General features: G+C 50.1%; 1 protein-coding gene across 5 annotated transcripts in view; it reads right to left on the bottom strand.

The window, feature by feature from the left end:
- Positions 1 to 14,683, bottom strand: part of LOC102459519 (guanine nucleotide exchange factor for Rab-3A) — a 42,684-nt gene extending 28,001 nt beyond the window's left edge. The window contains exon 1 of one of the 5 annotated variants that reach the window (XM_075928378.2): positions 14,260 to 14,683. In XM_075928378.2, the coding sequence (XP_075784493.2) occupies positions 14,260 to 14,420 (161 nt within the window). In that variant the 5' untranslated portion in view covers positions 14,421 to 14,683. Of the gene's footprint in view, positions 1 to 9,987; positions 10,145 to 14,259 lie in introns of those variants that run through there. The other 4 variants (XM_089778726.1, XM_089778725.1, XM_006111740.5 and 1 more) reach the window with 4 other exon arrangements.
- Positions 14,684 to 15,359: the final 676 nt, after the last annotated feature.

Below are 15,359 nucleotides of genomic sequence, written 5' to 3'. Positions count from 1 at the left end.
TTTTCAATTTTCTGTTGCCTCTGGGTATCTTATTTATAGTTACTTGCGGAAAAGCGTCCGTGCCAATCTAGACGCTCTTTTCCGCAAATGCTTTTAACAGAAATCTTTTCCGTTAAAATGATTTGCGGAAAATCATGCCAGTCTAGACGTAGCCCCTGAGTTTACTAAAATCTGCCTTCCTGAAATCCATTGTCTCTATTTTGCTGTTCTCCCTTCTACCATTCCTTAGAATCATGAACTTTATGATTTCATGATCACTTTCACCCAAGCTGCCTTCCACTTTCAAATGTCCAATCAGTTCCTCTCCATTTGTTAAAATCAAATCTAGAATGGTTTCCCCGAGTACCTTTCTCAACCTTCTGGAATAAAAAATTGTCTCCGATGCAGTCCAAGAATTTATTGGATAATCTGTGCCCTGCTGTGTTAGTTTCTCAACATATGTCTGCATAGTTGAAGTCCCCCATTGCCACCAAATCCTGTGCTTTGGATGACTTTGTGAGCTGTTTAAAAAAAGCCTCATTCACCTCTTCTGCCTGGGTAGGTGGTCTGTAGTAGACCTTTAGCATGATATCACACTTGTTTTTTACCCCTTTTAACCTAACCCAGAGACTCTCAACAAGTCTGTCTGACTAGGGGTGACAGGAAAAAAGAGACAGAGGACGTGAATCCCTGGGTGTTAACAAAACTAGATAACAACTAGCAACTGTATTTGAGAAATCATAGGATAACTGGGAGAGATACTACAGGATTGGATGGGGAAGCAAATATGGTACCGATCTTCTAAAAAAGGAAAAAAGTGAGATCCTGGCAATTGCTATCTGATAAATCCAGCCCAAGTGCCACATAAAAGGACACAAAAATTTACAGAGAAAGAAATGTTTGAACGTGTAGAAGATAACGGGAAAGGACAATTAAGAACTAATCATGCCAAGCAAACTGGATGGTATTTTTGGTTGAATTAAAAAACCAAGGGGAACACAAAATGTATAGCTGGGCTTTAGCAAAGCAGTTGATGAGAGGGTAACACAAAAAGTGACAAAGCAAATCTCGTTCCCGTTGGCTTGAATAGTAGAGGGCTGTCACATGGGCCGACTGAAAAGTGGCTGAAGTTCCATAAACAAGGTGTAGTGAATGATATAAGGCAGCTTGACAAGAGGGACTGGTGTCCAGAGGAACATGACCAAGATCAGCATGTTAGACATGATTTTACTGAACAGCCTCGTTAACGGGTTGGAAAGCTCGCTAATTTAATGCGCAGATTATACTAAATTGGAAAGTGCTGAAAACAGCAGACAGAGGAGAGGAGTATGGTGAAAGAATGGGCAAGAAATGAAATGAGTTTCTGCCAAAAAAAATGAAAGCTAATACCACAGAGCAAAACTAATCCACTAACAGGCTGGAGAGAAGTAGAAATACACCTTGGGAGAGTTAGGACCTGCTCCAAAGCCCGCTGAAATCAACAATACTCTTCCCATTGTGAACCTCTAGCAAACTCCAACCTAGAAAGAAGCTTGTAATGCACTGCGAGCAAAAATCGGTAACTACAGTCTGGGGCGATGTCTAGACTGCAGGCTTCTTTCGGAAGAAGCTTTTCCAGAAGAGATCTTCCAAAAAAACTTCTTCCGAAAGAGAGCATCCACACTGCCAAAGCGCATTGAAAAAGCGATCTGCTTTTTCAAAAGCTAGCATCTACACTGAATGGACGCTATCTCGCACTTCAGCTGTGATAACTATGAACTGAGTGGCCACCAGGGCACCTGTGCTTTTTCCTCTTTCCTCTTCTTTCGAAAGAACTCCCTCTTCCCCGTCCACACATGTCTTTTTCCAAAAGAGCTCTTTTGGAAAAAGGCTTCTTCCTCGTAGAGAGAGGTTTACCAACGTCGGAAAACCCCCTCTGTTCTTTCAAAAAAAAATTTCAAAAGAATGCAACTGCAGTGTGGATATAAGTGAAATTTTTCGGAAAAATGGCTGTTTTTCCGAAAAAAAAAACTATAGTGTAGACATAGCCTGGGAGTGGACACATTAAAGTATATTTATGGTCAACACCAAGGTGATAGCTTCTCTCTATGCAGTGCTGGTGAGACTGCACCCAGTCTATGTATTGCATGCAGCTCTGGGCAGCCCAAATCTCATGTTGGCAAATCAGAGAGGATTAGGAAGAGAGCAAGAAAATTAATGAACTGTTTGGCTGCACTGTTGTATGAGAATACATTAGCAAGCAGAAATATGTACAGTTTGCCCAAACAATGACAAGGAAATGGTATGAGAGTCATTGAAGGGTATAAACACCAAGGCAGGAGAAGAATTAGTCAGAGGGATCTAACAGGGTATGACTAGGAAGAATGAGATGCAGCTAATCAAAGGAACATTTAAACTGTATGAGGCATACAGCATTCTGCTGTAGAAACCAATGGTGCTGCACTAAGGATAAATATGGCACAAAGAAGGAAAACTGTCCCAAAAGGGAGGTCTATTCAGCTTTTAGCAGTCTGGTAAATGACGGGATGGAATTCAAAAATGTAAAATGAGACTGGATAGAGTTCTGAAGACTATCTTGCCAGGACAACCCTTCACCAGCCAGGAGACAGACTAGAGGGTAACTAATAGGTCTTCCCATGTAAGCTCCCTTTGTTCTTCCTATTTCACGAGATGGAGGAAAAGCTAATTCTGAGACAAATCAGGTAAGGGAATAATTACAGGGGTCCAGGGAAAGCAAGGAAGAAGCAAGTAACAACCATGGACCTAACAGTGACTCACTTCATGTGTCCCCAGTGACAGCGGTACGAGGGACACTATTGTTTACAGGTCTGCAGTCAATGTGGGTATTATTTTAGTAACCCACGAGACTGCATCTGCATTCAGATACACTGCAGATAATGGTACACAGGAGGTCTGGCATTGTCCTGTGGACAGGATACTACACTTGTAGCACCATGTTAGGAAATTAGCCCTGGTCACAGCAAGCCCTGTGGTGCCACATTTCACTGCAGGTCTCTGAGTTCCTTACCAACATTATCTAAATAGGCCTCACCCCATTCCTGAGGGATTGGTATTATAGCCCCCATTCTGCAGACAGGGAGACTGAGGCACACAAAAGGTAACTGGCTTCCTCCACGTCACTCAGTGGCAAAGCGAGGAGTAGGACACATAGCACTCAGCGTTTCAGAGCCCATCTGCCAAATACCAGGGTGCTGCTGCATTAACAACCACATCTAATGACAGTGATGTCATGCTTTGTGTAGAGGATATCACAAAAGGGTAAGCACTTATGATCCCAGTCCTGAGCTCTGACTGCTAAACCACGCTGCCTCTCTTGCACTTTGTATCTATATATGACTCTCATGCAACAATTCCAGTGATGCAGTGCCAGGGTGCAGAGTTGTAGGCTCTCATTTCCAGCCCCAGGTCTGCTAGTCTGGACAGTACAGGGCTGACTGAAGAAGTGGGTTTTGCCCACGAAAGCTCATGATTCTATATATGTGTTAGTTCCTAAGGTGCCACAGGACGACTCGTTGATTTTAAAGTTACAGATTAACACGGCTACCTCTCTGAGACTCAGGAAGAGAGGGCAAACCTTGTGACCAGCCAGCTCCCCTACAAGCAACTTGGACAGATATTAAATGAAGGAGCCAGGAGTCACTCAGCGGGAGGACAGGTGCTACCTTGCCAAAAGGCCAAAGTTGAGAAGGGATTTGGAGAACCCCTGGCTAACTAGCCTGTGAAGCAGGGAATGAACAAACCAGAATCACAATGGACATTTTTGTAGTCCTGCCTACACTAGAACTCCACTGCTGAAAGCTTGTCCATAGTTTCCCGGAGATCAACACTCTAGAGCAGTGTTTCCCAAGTGGTGCTCCGGGGAACCCTGGGGTTCCGCAAAGCAAAACAGGGGTTCCGCGAGGAGCTGGCACTCCCCCGCCCTCTCCGAAAGAGAGAGAGAGCCAGCTAGCCAGCAGAGGCATGGGTGGTGAGTTTTATGGGCTTGTGATGCCCATGATGCACCAATATTTGGAGCTGGAGGGGGCCCCGGCCCCAGAGTGTCTCTCCCGTAGCCCCGTCCCTGCCGTGTGCAACCTTCACTGAGCTCCCGCTTGCCAGCTGCTGCTGCCCTGCACGGCATGCTCAAACTGGTGGGCGGGGAGACACCTGGGCGTGATGTAACGTCACGGCCCGGGATTTTAAAACTGCTGGGTGCTGCATTGCACCGTGTGGCTGAGTTGCGGGTTCGGAGTCTGGGGACGGAGCACAGACTTCAGCCCCACAAAGTGGAAGGCAGAAGGTAGGGGAAGGGGAAGGGGAAGGGTTGGGGAAGGGGGGAGGGAGAGGGGAGAGGGGGAAGAGAGGGGAAGGTACCAAAGGGACAGGGTAGAGGAGAGACTCTACCGGGGGCCAAGTGCAGACAATGAGGAAAAAGGCAGGAGGGGAGGTGTCAGTGGGAGGGGGACAGGGTGATGCTGGAGGGAAGACGGTAAGGGCATTGGGGGCTAGAGTGGGGAGAGGGAGGTGCTGGGAGAAACCTTGAAAGAAGGGGTGGGCATGAGGAAGGCCAGAATGGAGCAAGTCATGTGTGAGGGCACAGAGGGGCATGAGGGGAACGGGAGCAGAGGGTGGTGAGGGGGTGGGCATCAGGGAAAAAGAGGGCAAAGGAGGTAGGGGTAGTGAGGGAAGGGGGAGCACTAGGAGGGTGCAGAAGTAAGAGAAGGTGCAAGTACCAGAGGATTCTGGGGTGAAGCAGAAGGGAAAACACCTGCAGGGGAGGAACCAGCACCAGAGGAGAGAGGCAGGGCAGGTTTGTACAGGGAGGTGTTAGAAGAGGGGATGAGGAGGGGTAGCTCACATGATCAGAGTGAGGCTACTGGAGGAGTGGGCACAGGGAGGAGAGAAGGGCTGGTGGAGGGGGGGCAAGTCGCAGGAGGGCTCAGGGCAGTGAGAAGGTCAGGAGTCAGGACAGCAGAGGAGGGTGAGGAGTTGGGGAGCAGCAGGCACCAGGGGAGCTGATGGAACAAGGGGAGGGGACGTGGCGGCAGAGGGAAAAGGTAAAGGTTAAAAAATATTATTAATAACTTGGGTGCCACAGTAGCACATTCAAACAAGCCACATGAACTCAGTACTTGCGAGCTGTGCTTTTGCACAAGAGCATCTATGACAGTGTGGATGCTCTCTTGCCCAAGGAAGTGTTGATGGCCATTTTAGCCATAGGGCTTTCTTGCGCAATAAATTCATGTTGCCTGTCCACACTGGCCTCTTGCGCAAGAACAGTTGTGCAAAAGGGCTTATTCCTGAGCGGGAGCATCATAGTTCTTGCAGAAGAATCCCTGATTTCATACATGAGAACGTCAGTGTACTTGCGCAAGAACACGCAGCCAATGTAGACAGGAAGCAAGTTTTTGCGCAAGAGCAGCCACTTTGGCGCAAGATCGTGCCAGTGTAGACAAAGCCAAGGGAAGGGCGGGAGGGAGGCAGGGGCAGGAAATCAGCGCTGGCTCAGCATGTCTGAATGGTTTGGGGGAAGGTGCAGGGAAATTGAGCTCAGCTGGGTTGCAGAGTGGGGAGGTCCGGGGAGCTGGGCTGGGCTGCGGGGTGGGGGGGGGGGTGTGGGGGGAGCTCAGAGCGGCTGCAGGAGGAGGAAGGTGCCGGGAACCGGGGCTAGACACAAGAGGAGGGAGGGGCAGAGAATCGGCACTTGGCTCAGCAGTTTGCGAGGCTTGGGAGAGGTGCAGGGAAACAGGGCTCAGCTGTGCTGTGGGGGAGGCATGCAGGGCACCAGTGCAGGGCTCAGCTGGCTGAGGTAGATGGGGGAGGGCATACGGAACAGATGGGCAGCTCAGCTGGGATGTGAGGAGCTGCAGGGAACTGGTGCTGCACTCCCTTGGATTGTGGGGGATGGGGCAGGTGCAGGGAACCAGCAAGGGTGGGCAGCTCAGTTGGGTTGCAGGGGATAGAGGTGCAAAGAAGCCTAATGGGGGGGAACCAGGAGCCCTGAAATGATCTCCCCTGGTCCAAAAATCCCTCATTTGGGACCAGGCAGGTCCAGAGGGTGCTAGATCAGGGAGAACCAACTCCTACCCAAGTCCCCTCCCTGGCCCTGGCCCCAGCACCCTGCCAGTCACCCTAGTTCCCAGCAGGACCATGTCTCTGACCTCAGCACCCTGCCACCTGCCTGCCCCAGCACCCTGCCTCCTGAGCCAGCATCCTTCCATCCAGCAGCACCCTCTCTCCAGCCCCAGCACCCACTTTCACTCTGTGCCCTGCCCCCACCAGCACATTTGGGACCACATTAGTGAGGCTTGGGGGTTTTGGGAGGGTTGTTGGGGGTTTTTTTGCATCTCACTTGTGTGGCCCCAACTGACTTTTCTGTGGGTCAGTGACACTTGACTCAAAACAGGTTCCTCACCCCTCATAAATAAAGACAATGCTAAAACCTTTTGAGTTTGACATAATATTTTATTTAAAAATGAAGCCTGGCCAACGAGCCCCAAATTGGATCCAAACCCCCAACTCACTGCAGCATCATAACACTCCTGCACCACCTGACCCCAAATCTGAGCCTATCATACACTGGAACCCCCTGTCCTGAGCCTCTTACATCCCCAAACTCCTGCATCCCCACATGCTCAGTCTTCTGCCACAACACTCCTGCACCATCCACACATCACAAATCTGTGTCCCGAGCCCATCACACTCACAACCTTCTTGCCCTGAGTCCCTCACATATCCAGCCCAAACTCCTGCACCCTCACATCCACATGCCCATGGCTTGCTCAGCACCCCAATCTTCCACCTGAGCCCAACACTCCCGAGCCTGGAGCCCCCTCCCAAGCCAACATCCTCTTCTCCTGCATCCAAATTCCCTCCCAGAGCTTGTACTTCTCTCCCCTTCCCACCCCCAAATCCCTCATTCCCACCCCACACCTCCTGTTTCAACCTAGTGAGAGTGTATAAGGGCTGGGGATAGCAAGTGATGGAGAGGAGGGGAACAGAGTGAATGAGGCCTCAAGGAAGGGTGGTAGGGGGTCTTGGGGAAGGAATGTGATTTTCATGCATTGGTGGGGATTTTCCCTCTCCCCCCCCCTTTTTTTTTTGCTTGACAAGCCAAGGGGTTCCTTGAAATTCTGAAATGCTGAAAAGGGTTCCTTGGACAAATAAAATTGGGAAACACTGCTCTAGAGATTGAGCTTCCGGGGTTTGATTTAGCAGGTCTAGTAAGGACCCACTAAATCGAACGCTGATGGCACTCCCATTGACCCCAGTATTCCACAGGGTCGCAAGGAGTAAGGGAAGTCAATGGGAGAATTTCTCCCATCAACCTCCCACAGTGGGGCTGCAGCAAAAGTTTGATTTAAGGTTCATCAACTCCAGCTATGCTATTCTCGTAGCTGGAGTTGCATATTTCACATCAAATTTCTCGCTCAGTGCAGAGCTGGGCTGAGGAACCTTGCAATCCCTAACACAGTCTGACCCTATTTCCACTGTGAGAAGGATCAATACATTGCCTATGTCCTAAGACTACCCTGCCACAACTAGTCCTCCAGCACAGTCCTTGCTACCGTGTAAATGGGATTGTGAAGTACTCATGCCACTGGGCACTCAGAGCCTTTATCTATATTGCCCTGGTGGGACTCCAAAACCCAAATTTCACTGAGTCCAAGAGGGTGATGGAGATTCATATCTTCTGCTGTTGCTATTGCCAGTCTGACTGGAGCCTGTGCTCTGCAGATGGCGGGGGTGGGTGGGCGGTGTTTCAAAGGCTTTTCACAATAGGAAATACTAGCTAGAAACTTTTTTTTCATTTGGAATCTGTAGAAAAAGAGAAAAATGTGCAGGATCCGCAGTTTTTCCAGCAGGCCCTGCTCGTTTCCTGTGGAGCTGATCTGACAGAGCTATTTCCTGTACGAACTGCCTGCGCGTCTCTCTGGCTAAACTCTGCACTCGAGTTCATACAGTGGATCCTGGCTCCTCTATGCTGATCTCCTGCCACAGATCAGCCTGAAATCCAGGAGTCAGGACTGCCGATTCAAAAGCAGCGTATTGAGTGTACTGATTTAGCACCGTGAGCCAACTCGTTTCTGCACACATCCTGAGACATGCACCTGCCTCACCTGACTTGCTCTGACACTCACTAAACACACCTCTAAAAGGTTTGTGCTCTGCCACACCAAACCGATGCTACCTGCCTATTATGCTGTAGCATGCAGTTCGTCTTTCTTGCATTTTCCTTATAGGCGAAAAACAGTTGGGAAGCAGGCTGGAATGTTATGGCATATGTTGATAATTAAGTCACATCCAGTATTTCTGTATGAAAGATGCTACACATAAATACATTGTATTGGTGCTTTCTTGTGGTACATTGCCTTATACAGATTCTATATTATACACACACACTCCACACACACTTTGGAAAAAAATCAGACCTTGACAAATTCAGCCCACATGGTGACTGTTATTAGAAATTCAAAACCCGGGGTTAAATTGGAAATGCTTGGGCAACCCTGAACTAGATCCATTCCTGTAGATGCCTCTTTCAGCAATGGAGCAGTTTTAGCTGTTTGGAAGCTGTACATTCCCCCCATATTTTACCCTTTCAGGGGTGAGTGTACTACACACACAAATCACAATAACATGCCCAGAGGCCAGATGATGAACAATGCAATAGATGACACTTTTCAAAAAACAAAAAAGGGCAGTTTTCATATTAGGAAACTATTTCCCTCCTAGGAGTCTGATCCTACTCCAACTGGAGTCAGTGGAAACGCAACCTGGCATTGATTTCAGCTGGATCCAGAATCAGACGGAAAATTTGAAGGATGATTCCTCTTCCCACTACCCCATCTCTTTTCCGCATCACCATTAACTCTCTCCGGACTTTTCAGCTTTCATCTCCATCTCTCTGCCTGTTAGCCCTCTCCCCCACATTTCGCTTTATTCCTGTGACCCATCAGTTTCCCATCTCTCTGTTCTCCCTTTCTTCCGTGCATGCTGGTAGCTTTCTCCTGCCTGGTGGATTCTGCCTTACCCTCTTCCCAGCCTTCCAAGCAGCCACATTCATGTGCCGCTAAAGAGCACTATCTGAGGGGAAAAAAACTCTCTAAAGAATAAACATGGTTTCAAAGTGGAATAAGAAGAAACTACAGAGAGCATCTCTCTCTGGACTGCACACCTCATTTTGACACGCTGGCTGCTCCGTGGGGGCACAGCAGTGACTTCGGGAGAACATCCTCCTCCATTTGTGGTTCTAGAAACTTTGTGAACGCTGCAGACACTAAGGTCCCTGCTCCCATCACTGCGGATCTAACATACTCACTGCTTTGCATGTGAGCAGATCTAACCCTTTGCAGACTCCAGGGGAAACAGACCCTCTTCCCACTCATCTCTCCATGCCTGTGCACACAGCTGGGCTGGCACAGATCACACTCTACACCACAACCTCCAAACTGGGAGCCAAAGGACCAGCGCGACAGTGACCCAGAGCCAGGCATCCAGGGCTGGCCACCCCACTGCCCCGCCTGGGTGTTTCTCCCCTGGCACCTACCGAGGGACCCTTTCTCCTTCTTCAGGCACTTTCTGCTCTTCCTTTAGAGACCCTCTGCAAGTTTTGCTGCTTTCCACCAGGCTGGGAAGGAAGAGTGGCCCCAGTGCACCCAACGCCCGGGCTCCCCCAGGCTGGGGTCCCCATGGGGGAGCACCCCAAGCCACAGGAACGGGGGAGGGGGCTGGAACAATTACACGGAGGGGGGGGGTGCTGGGAGCCACTGAGCCAAACGCCAGCCCTAGGCTTGTATCCCAGGCACCACGTCAAGCCAGGGCTTGGCAGCCCCAGTCCCGCACCCAGGCGGAGCTGCTGGAGGGCAGGGGCGCAGGAGGCCGGCACAGGCAGGGGGAGAAGAGACACCCCGCGGACAAGCCGCCCCCCCCCCCCCAGCGCACAGAGGGAGCCAGGGGCGCAGGAAAGTTTCTGGGGGGCAGGGAAGGCGCCGGCTCCGGACCTACCGGCTCCACATGCTGCCTCCGGCCGCTGCCCTCAGGCCGGGGGCGCCGCCGCCATCCCTCCGCCGGGCGGGCCAGCCCAGCGCTGCGGCAATCGCGGAGCCCCTGCTCGCCGCGCCGCCGCCAGGCTCCGGGGTGTGTGTGGGGGGGGGGGGGACATGGGGGTCACATGACCTCGGGGCGGCTCCAATTGCAGCAGGCGCGTCCCCCCCACCCCCCCTCCGAGCCTCATGTGACTCGCCATTCGCCAGCGAGCTCCCCCCCCCCCCCCCAGTCCCGGGCATCCTGTCCGCCACGCGCCGGGCACCGCGCAACTCCCTGCGCAGAAATCGCTGCCCCTGGAGGATGCGAGCGGAAGATCCCGGCTGAAAATTCCGAGCTCGCAGCCTGACTGCGCCGCTCGCTGCCTCGGGCTCCGGGCTAGGGGGCGGCCCGGGAGGAAGATCCCTGGGGAGGCCTGGCTGGCAGCAGCCTGGGCTTTTGGCTTCAGTCACTGGGGCTGCTGCTGCTGCTGCTGCAGCTCCCCCCCCCCCCCCCCCCGGCTTGCAGGGGTTTCCCTCACCTGCAGGGCTTTAAGTTGGGTTCCCTTGAGCTCCCCGCACCCGCCGCTGAACAAACCGCTCCACTTCATCCGGGTGCTGTGGGACAAAGCAGGACCCTGGGAAGTGCCCGGCCTTTGTTTCCCAGCTGGGAGACAGGGGCAAGTGCAAAGGGCGGGGGTTGAAGCACCCGCACCCACCCACACATGCACCTTTGGGACTCCACTCAGTGGCTAGTCTGTGTGTGACCCCTCCCTGTATTATGCAAGTAAAGCATCTGCAGAGGCAGGCTTGGGGATGTGAAATATCGGTTAATTGAATAGTTGAGTAACCTCATGAATTCTATAGTCCCCAGAGGTGGGGCTGGCAGCCAGTGCCCCACTCCCGAAGAGCCCCTTACCACTCTGCAGGGGGTGTCAGATGAGAGCTGGTCCATGAGGGGAGCCAGTTTAAAAACCAGCTCCCCTTGCGGACCAGCTGCCTGTCACCCTTTGCTGCTGCCTCTGATACAGAGGCAGCAGCGCAGGGTGGCAGCAGCCCCTGTCCGGAAGGGGGTGGGGAGGGAAATACATGTAGTCTATAGCATTAACCTAGGAACTTTTGCTTATTGGATAATCGGTTAATCGACCACACTTTTACATCCCTAGGAAGGCCCAGAGCTGCATGATGATAATTACATTATAGACATAGGCTACGTCTAGACTGGCATGATTTTCCACAAATGCTTTTAACGGAAAAGTTTTTCATTAAAAGCATTTGCGGAAAAGAGCGTCCAAATTGGCACGGACGCTTTTCCACAAAAGCACTTTTTGTAGAAAAGCATCTGTGCCAATCTAGACGCGGTTTTGCACAAGAAAGCCCCGATCGCCATTTTTGCAATCGGGGCTTTTTTGTGCAAAACAATACCACGTTGTCTACACTGGCCCTCTTGCGCAAAAGCATTTGCGCAAGAGGGCTTTTGCCCGAACGGGAGCAGCATAGCATTTCCGCAAGAAGCACTGATTTCAGACAGTAGGAAGTCAGTGTTCTTGCGGAAATTCAAGCGGCCAGTGTAGACAGCAGCCAGTCTAGATGCAGCCATATTGTATTTAATATCTCAGATTCCTCCACACTCATTGCCAGGGCCATAATGGGCAGCTGATTAGCCCAAGAGTCTAGTCCAGAAGATCTGCCCTAAGCAACAACTCCTGAAGGGTCAGTCCAGTTCCTCTTCCTCACAGTGAATTTCATGGAGTTTAGTGTCTTTAAGAAGAAATTTTACAAACTAAAAGCTTGTGTGCTTTGCATGGACAAGCCCTAGATCAGGGCTACTCAACTTTGGAAGCCCGGGGGGCCACAATGATACCCACAGAACATGCTGAGAGCCTCTACTTAAGTGTGATTGCATAGATAAGCAAATATATATGCAAACCATTATGCAAATATATGCAAATAGCTTCTTTCACATGGACAGGCATGAATACAAAGATTAAGGCAAGACTACACAACATGCAGGCCCCATTTAAGTCCATTCTGATGATATTAATAAAATGCAATATTTACCCGATTTCCACCCATATGACAGCACTTTTAAGGAGTAATGACAGTCCAGGAATTTAACTACTCAAACACATATCAATGGAAGACTATGGATTACTTTTTTTGTTTTGGCCTCACAATTTTAACAAATCAAACAAAAACAGCCAATACAATCTTTACTGAAATACAGTATAAGTACAATGAATGTGAAGTTAAAGGCACCGAGGGGAGAAGTGGCATGGCTAGAAAAGGAACCCAGGAATCCTGCTTCCCAGAATCCCTTCCTTTCCCCTGCCTGCCCTACTAGGCATGTGCTCCCAAAGTCCTCACAGAGTAGGGACTAGAACCCCCAATACTTTCGAAAAAGCTAAATTAAAAAAAAAAAGCGTCTAGACTACAACCAGCACTTTCAGAAAAGCAAGCCGCTTTTTCGAAAGAAAGCACCCAAGCAGTCTGGATGCTCTCTTTTGAAAAAGCACAGTTTGCATTACATAGCGCCATTTTTCGAAAGAGTACTTTTGAAAAAAGGCGTTATTCCTCGTAAAACGAGGTTTTCCGCGGTCGAAAAAACTGCCACGTTCTTTCGATTTACTTTCAAAAGAATGCAGCAGCGGTTTAGACGCGGGAAGCAAAAAGTCCCAGGATCCTTCATTCTGACAGAAAGCCGCTTTTGAAAGAGGTTTGCTGTCTAGATGTAGCCTGAGCTGCAGCCGACACTGTCACTGCTGAAAACGGTAGGTAGTCGGTTCATACCACCTGACCAAACTTACCCTCCCACTGTTTTGCAGTGGATGCTTCCCTCCCATCCCAGAGGGAGACTGGCACACTTCTGCACGCCAGAAGGCCATTTCCTGCAATCCTTACTCAGGCAGAATTATCTACACATTTGTTAGTCTTTAAAGTGCTACTAGACTATTTGTTGTTTTTTAAGTTTTTCATGCACCCTATGACAGGGCAAGGTGAAAAGGGAATCAGGATTTATGTTTGTGTTTCTACACCTTTACAGCTCATACAAGCCTGTGAAGCCAGTATTTGTATTTAAAGTCTGGGAGAAGAATTATGTTTTGTTTATATTATGTTATTGCGGTTATTCAATGCCGAGGTACTACAACCATCACTACTGCATATCTACGTGATGTCAGTTACAACTTCAGGAAAAGGCAAGCCCTCAGGAAAAGAAAAGCTTGCAGTTTGAATAGACAAGACACACAAGTAGTCCTATCAGCCGCATTTTACAGATGGAAAACTGAGGCACAGAGGCTACGTCTAGACTGGCATGATTTTCCGCAAAAAGGTTTCCGTTAAAAGCATTTGCGGAAAAGAGAGTCTAGATTGGCACGGATGCTTTTCTGCAAAAGCACTTTTTCTGGAAAAGCGTCCGTGCCAATCTAGACACGCTTTTCCACAAAAAAGCCCCAATCGCCATTTTCACGATCAGGGCTTTTTTGCACAAATCAAATCTGAGCTGTCTACACTGGCCCTTTTGCACAAAAGCTTTGCGCAAAAGGACTTTTGCCCGAACGGGAGCAGCATAGTATTTCCGCAAGAAGCACTGATTTCAGACAGTAGGAATTCAGTGTTCTTGCGGAAATTCAAGCGGCCAGTCTAGACACAGCCAGGCAGATTAATCCCCGTTTCGGAAAAAAACGCAGCCACCATTATGCAAATGAAGCACGGGAAATTTAAATCCCGGCTTCATTTGCAATATCAAAGTGTCTAATTTACATCCCTTTTTCGAGAAAAGAGATGTAGTTTAGACACAGCCTATTTATGCCCAATTTTTTCTGCCTTTAACATCTGCATTTAACATCAGCTAAGAATGGGACACATCCAGGCCATTTAATTAGCTTCATTAACACAGGTCCCATAATTGAGAGGAACTTCTGCTGTTTTATATATAAATATTTCCACTCCAGTTCATCTGAGGAAGTGGGTTTTACCCACACAAGCTCATGATTCTATATATTTTGGTTAGTTTCTAAGGCGCCACAGGACCATATGTTTATAAATTTATGGGCTGCCCTTTGCTATCTCCCTTATACCCTGCCCATGCCCACCATCACGTCCCCTCAAATGCTCTTTCAGCCCCTTTTTGCCAGCCCTCAGGGAAGGCCAAGGCACCTAGTCACTGTCACCCTCACCCTCAACTTCAAACCATCCAAGCCTCCTAAGCGTTGGCTCATTACCAGTTTCTTCTCCCCTCAATGTTGTGTCCTACCTCTCCTCTGCCGTGGGCTCCTCCTGGCTCCGTGGTGCATGTGCAGAGCATTCAGATGTGGGGGCAGCAGCTGTCCAGGTCTCAACAGCCCGCTCCCCTGTCTCACACCTGGACAGGTAGCTGAAGGAAGAGGGACTGTACACAGAGGTGCCCGCGTCCATTGCCAAGGGCAGCTGGTGACGGTGGGTGAGGGGGGTGATCACGCAGAAAAGACCTCACAGGAGTCCATGTCATCCACACTGGAAGGGAGGGGGCACTGCTCAGTGGGCAGCCCTGTACCACAACATGTTCAGGGTCCCTTCAGGCCAAGATGGGTGAACAGACAGCACGGCATCCCTAAGGGCAACCTCAACAGTGGCCCGGAAGCCCCAAAGCTCTGCCTGTCTCCCACGCCTCGCTCAACAGCCTGGGACACTGTGGCTCTAACCTTTGCTATCTCCAAGAAACAGCTGGGAGGAGGGGAAAGTATCTTCAAGCTCCGCCAGGCAGCACTTAACTCACAGCCCCATGTAATCATTAACTCTGCAAGGGTTGGCTGTCAGAATGAAGGATCTTGGGACTTTTTGCTTCCAGGAAAGGGGCAAAGACAAGAAGAAAGACCCCAGGGGAGACATTAGAATAGAATGGGCTAGTGAACAGCTTGCTGGATGTCCTGCCTCCACGCAGCTGTGGGTGCTGTCATGGGCAGCTTCACGATTGAGGCAATAGGACAAACACAGGAGCCCTGAGCACCCAAACAAGTTGGAGTACGAGGGTGAGAGAACAGCAAGGAGTGTACAGAAGAGAGCAAAGATCAGCAGGCATCACACAGATACTCCTGGGTTTCGGGCCCCAGGGGGAGGGGTCAATTTTCCTCTTCCCCCCTGGACAGAACATTTCAGGGCAGCTGGAAGTACAAGAGAAAAGTGACCAAATTGCAAAAGCCACATAGTCTCATCCAAGTGCTCTACTACCACCCCCCCTCCGAAGGCCCTATCATAGTATCTCCCATGCCATTCCAACACCTCTTTTGTATCTTATCTACACCCCCCTCCCAGCTTCCTCCTCCTCCCACCCCTCCTCCTCTTTCATCTACCCACCCTGCCCAGCTCCCATTGCTA

This window comes from Pelodiscus sinensis, chromosome 5, assembly GCF_052426305.1.
Source record: "Pelodiscus sinensis isolate ZL-2025 chromosome 5, ASM5242630v1, whole genome shotgun sequence".
Lineage (NCBI taxonomy): Eukaryota > Metazoa > Chordata > Testudines > Trionychidae > Pelodiscus > Pelodiscus sinensis.
This window is presented reverse-complemented; position numbering and strand designations above follow the sequence as displayed.